This window comes from Mesocricetus auratus, unplaced genomic scaffold (assembly GCF_017639785.1).
Source record: "Mesocricetus auratus isolate SY011 unplaced genomic scaffold, BCM_Maur_2.0 Super-Scaffold_100003, whole genome shotgun sequence".
In the NCBI taxonomy this organism is placed as follows: Eukaryota; Metazoa; Chordata; class Mammalia; order Rodentia; family Cricetidae; genus Mesocricetus; species Mesocricetus auratus.
Genome location: NW_024429188.1, coordinates 114,850,358 through 114,855,084, shown reverse-complemented (window position 1 = coordinate 114,855,084; position 4,727 = coordinate 114,850,358). Strand labels below are relative to the sequence as shown.

The 4,727-nt window shown below is 52.5% G+C and overlaps 1 protein-coding gene across 1 annotated transcript; it reads right to left on the bottom strand.

Annotated features, from left to right (window-relative positions):
• Window positions 1–752: 752 nt before the first annotated feature.
• LOC101829306 (melanoma-associated antigen 11) lies at window positions 753–4,470 on the bottom strand. Its single transcript, XM_040743921.1, has 4 exons — window positions 4,414–4,470; window positions 3,519–3,613; window positions 2,479–2,550; window positions 753–2,121 (listed from the first exon to the last, which is right to left on the bottom strand). Exon 4 carries the CDS (start codon window positions 2,056–2,058, stop codon window positions 1,237–1,239), a length of 822 nt encoding a protein of 273 aa, XP_040599855.1. The 5' UTR covers window positions 2,059–2,121; window positions 2,479–2,550; window positions 3,519–3,613; window positions 4,414–4,470; the 3' UTR covers window positions 753–1,236.
• Window positions 4,471–4,727: the final 257 nt, after the last annotated feature.

Sequence of the window (4,727 nt, the reverse complement as noted above, 5' to 3'; positions counted from 1 at the left end):
ATTATGAGCATTTAAATCTATCTTAGTAAGCAGTGCCCCCTCTCCTAACGAGAGATGCAGAAGAGGCCCTGTCTAGGAGTTCTAGGACTCACACTGCCATAATCCCACCACACGGGTCAGGAGTCCCTCGCAGAGGCTGGGGATAAACTATGCCCTGCATGTGCTGTGTTCATCTGTAACTCTAGTGCCAGCACAGGACTCCTCTCTGCACAGATGGTTTTTCTGTTTTGAGGTGATGAGGATCCAACCTCCATAGTTGTGTTATCCAAGTGCTCAATCATTGATACCCCAGCCTGAGTCCTCCATGCTAAGTCCACCAGACACAGCAATGGCTCAGAGTGGTTTTCCCTTCTCTCAGTCATAAGTCGTTCACACCTCCAAAGGGCCTGCCTGGTCCTGGTTAATAATTTCTAACACCTGTAAGAGCCTTGCCTTACACCACTGACGTGAAACTAATCATCCTAGGGGACTGCTCTGCAGACTTCCTGTGCTTATATTTGTGATCTAAAGGGAATTCTCACTTTCATCCATACAGGGCTATCTCTTGAACTTGATGTTGTCATGGAAAAAGGGTGGATAACCCTTTTCTTACATCTGTCTGCTACCACAGGTCCTTCCACAGAGCCGGAGCTCACATGCTCAGTGGAGGTTTGGGGAAGACATTGCATTCACCTCCCTATAGCTTCCATTTTCACTAGTTAAACAGAAAAGGAGACTAAAACTAGAAAGAATTTAAAAAACTTTATTGTTTTCCTTAAAAATGACAAGTTCTTTCCCATTGCCAGAGTAAATCCAAATAAGACATCATTATTCTCAACTGTTTACAAACTGATAAAATTCTCCTAACATAGGTCAACAAAGTAGGTCAGTTACAAATTATAATCACAAACTTAAGACATCGGCAATAGTGGACCTTTCAGTAAACAAAGTAGAAATACTTTGAAACAACAAGAATGCCCAAGTCACCCGGTGAGAACAAGAAGAATGAAATGGATCGTGCTGTTGTCCCACTCTGGTGAGGGTTCAAGTCCTTAGATCTCTGACTCTGCCTGTTCTGGTGTTGGTTGGAATCTTCCAGGACACTAGCATGTGTCCTGCTCAGGGCAGTAGTATCATCTGCTGGGGGTTTTATGCCTGGATCCTCTGTTCCTCATCTCTCAAAGGCTCCGCATACATGTGGGGGTAGGACCTGGGATCCCGTCTAAACATGCTGGCAAAAAATCTCAACATTTTCATCTAGGTGGTTTCTGCATGGGCCCTGGGGCCCCACAGAAACTCGTAGCTAGGAGGATGGCTGTCTGGCACCTGCCTGTACTCCAGGTACTCTTCCTGCACAAAATGCTCAGTGATGAGTCTCCTGGGCTCCCCAAATATGAAATGATTCCTCCCAGCATAAAGCCCCATGTTATTTAATATACGCCACAGCTCCTCCTCTCTGACACAATTGTCCTCTTTGAAGATGATGTAAAGCATGACTATTACCAGGCCTGTCTTTGGTATGCCTGGGAAACCATGCTGCATCCCATCATAAGTGATCCCTAGTGCATGGACAAGAGCATAGGAGTGGGCACCGGGATCCCTTTCTATTATGTCAAGGCCAAATATCAGTCTCAGGCAGTCAGTGGCCATAGTAAAGATCACAGAGTACTGGGCCTCATACTCTCTGATGACCATATGCAGAATTTCTGCCCTAGATGTTAGCTGATTCCTCCTGTACTTGCGGAGCAGGAAGAAAACCAAATCAACTATCTTACTATGGAGTTCAGGCTGCAGGGGCTGCTCAGGGTGGGCTACTTCACAAGCTTGGTTTCTAGAGGCCTCAGCAGATGGCGCCCCTGCAATGGAGCCCAGGGTGGTGGGAGGAGAGGAAGCTCTCTCAGCATTTTGGGGAGAACTGAGCATTGTCCCAACAGACACACCCCCTGAGGGGGTGGCAGTGGCCTCAGCCTCCCCCACCTCAGCTAAGGGGACCTGGACACCCTCGGGGCCCCTTGCCTCCCTTTGGGACTGAGTGCTGTCAGGGAGGTTGGAGCTCTGGCTGTTCTCAGTAGGATCCATGATGACTTTCCTTGGGAACACAGTCAGGACGAGGTACAGGACACAGAGATAGGACTCACAGGCCTGGAGGAGAAAGCAAGAGGGTGTGTAGTAGACTCTGACAGCCACTGCTCAGGAGGCTCTCAAAGAGCTCCTGTGGGAGGATTTTCGTGGGGAGTGCTCCAAGGACAAAGGACTCTGGTACTGCAGGTGCCTCTGAGAGGTTCGAAGAAGAAGAGACCACCTCCCAGGGTGCATGCCTCTTCTTGACTGAGGGCAAGTCTCAGAACAAGTTTCCTTGTCTCCAAGAGGGCAGAGAGGTCACCTCACAGCTCCTGACACCTGTTTGCAGGTGGGGGCAGGGGAGGGGGGGACTGAAAGAGCTACCTCAATTCAGTGTTGTTCATTTGGGCTAGCACAGGACAGCAACCCGATTCTCACCTTGCTGAATGGCTGGTTGAGGGGCTTCCCAGTGATCCCTGGGTCCAAGGTCTTTAAGGCAAGAGACTACTTCTGTGAGAATGAAAGGAAGAATAGGAGAGGGGAAGGAATGCACTCTTCTGTTTTCCCACCCCCCCACAGACAGGCAGGGAGGTAGTCAGTACTCTCCACTCTCACCAGGAGTCCTCACAGGCCCAAGGCTCCCTCAGATGACCCAGGTCCAGGTGCTCTAAGCAGGCCCTTCAGAGCCTTTAGACTACTGCCTGGAACCAGGGCAGGGGACTCAGCCCTGCAGGCCTGTCCTGGACTGTTTGTGACACAGTGCTTGAGGCAGCTGTCTGTGCTCTGGAGTGGAGTCTCCTGCACTAAGTCCCTGGCATCCTTTCCTGGAATTTTCCAGGCCCCACTTAACCATTGACTGTGCTCAGACATGGTCTCCCACTGTGGAGAAGTTCCACACCCGGCTCTATGACCTCTCAGGAGAAAGGAGGTGGTGGCACAGCCCCATCCACCCCTGTGGGGGAGCAGCAGTGATGGCCCCGTGAGCTGGGCTCATCACTGTTGAGACAGGAGTCCCTAAGTCCACCCTGAGTGCACCTTTGCCTTCCTTCTGAGTCCTGTACTTCCCAGCAGACCCCATCTCCACAGAGACACCCACGTATTTCCCCAGGGGTAGCTGAAGGAAGTAAAGCCCTTGGTGCCCCTGAGCACGGACTCCTGGTCACACCCACACTGTAACTGTGCAGTCCTTTTGCTCCATGCTGCAGAGTCAGTCCTCACGAGAGGCCACGCCCTGCAGACTCCCCCTGCTCTCCAGCCTTGGCTGCCACTACAGATCTGATATCAACCCTAGGAACAAGGTCCTCGTCACTCCAGGAAAAGTGTCACAACAAATCACACAGTCCCAGGAAGCCAGGCAACGTAGCTCCCGACTCAGGGCTCCCTAAGGCATAGGAACAGGGGTACCTATGCTTTCTACAGTCTTCTATTGGGGGAAGGGAGGCCTCTTCCCGCATTCATTTCTGACCCTGACAGCTCACCTGGATTCACCACGGAAAATGGATGCCTCCTCTGGCGAGCAGGCTTGCTACCCTCTGGGCTGTGATGGTTCCCTATGGTGTACAGGCTCACTGCCCTGAGAGAGGAGACAGAAGTGCACATGTGTGTATCTCCTCTGAGTCGCCTGGACCCGGGCTTCTGAAGACTGGCAAAAGGGGCAGGGCCCTGCGTTTTCTCACACATTCTGAAGTGTTCCTTACTCTTCACTCCTCACAACACCCTTGCTGGCTCTCAGATCTGTCTTTCAGGTCCAAGCCCACTCTGAGCCCCCTCCCTCCCCTTATCACCCCAGTCAAAGTCCCAGGTGACTCTCTGACTCGGGGTCTACAGTCGGCACCCCTAGACAGTCTACACTGACAGCAAGGGCCCTTGTGCTTGTCTTGGAACTGAGAACTCACTCTTCCCTCCTTGATGGCCCTGGGTCCTTACCACTACAAATCTGAGTGAGACCAGTCCCCCTCCTCCTCCTCGCCATCCTACAGTCTGAAGCAAAGGCACAGTGCACACGAGGAGAAGGAGGGGGAAGCAGGTGAGCCCCTCCAAGTACACCACAGCAGAGAGAACCATTTGGGTGACTCCCAGACAGAGCGGTGCTTCTTAAGTCCACTGGGTTCCCTTGCACATGCAGAACACAAAGCCCCTGACAGGTGCGACCACACCCCTTAAACATCTGCTCCTTGAGCAGGGTCATGGAGGTAGCCAGGGCCTTGCATCCCAGCACTATGGCCTGGGCAGAGGCAGGGGCATCTCAAGGAGTTGGCAAGGCCATCCTGACATGCAGAGTGAGTTCCGGGAATGCAGGATGTTACACAGAGTAACCCTGTGTCAAAAGGTCAAAACCAAAGGAAAGAAAAGCAGGGTGTTTGTCACACTGACCGACTGGGTTCCAAGTGCTGATTATGGCCACCGGGCAACCACTCGGCACAGGGTCCTGTGAAGACACACAGCGGAAACCCTGTGGGACCCTCGCTCTGGAGCGTCTTCCCCTGTCTACTCTCAGTTCTGACTGAGGCTGACCCTGGAGCTGACAGCAGCCTCTGTGTGGGATGCTCTAGATCCTGCTCCCAGCAAGAGGCTCGGGCCAGCTAGAGGATGAGCTGGGGAGATGCTAGGCAAAGGTGTCCACACCGGGGTGTCTGATGGCCTTGTATTCTGAAAGGGTCCCCTGACAACCCAGAAACCGGTCACCT

Bases quoted from the DNA above. Each gene is read 5' to 3' on its own strand.
- LOC101829306 (XM_040743921.1), bottom strand. From the start codon at position 2,058: ATGGATCCTACTGAGAACAGCCAGAGCTCCAACCTCCCTGACAGCACT.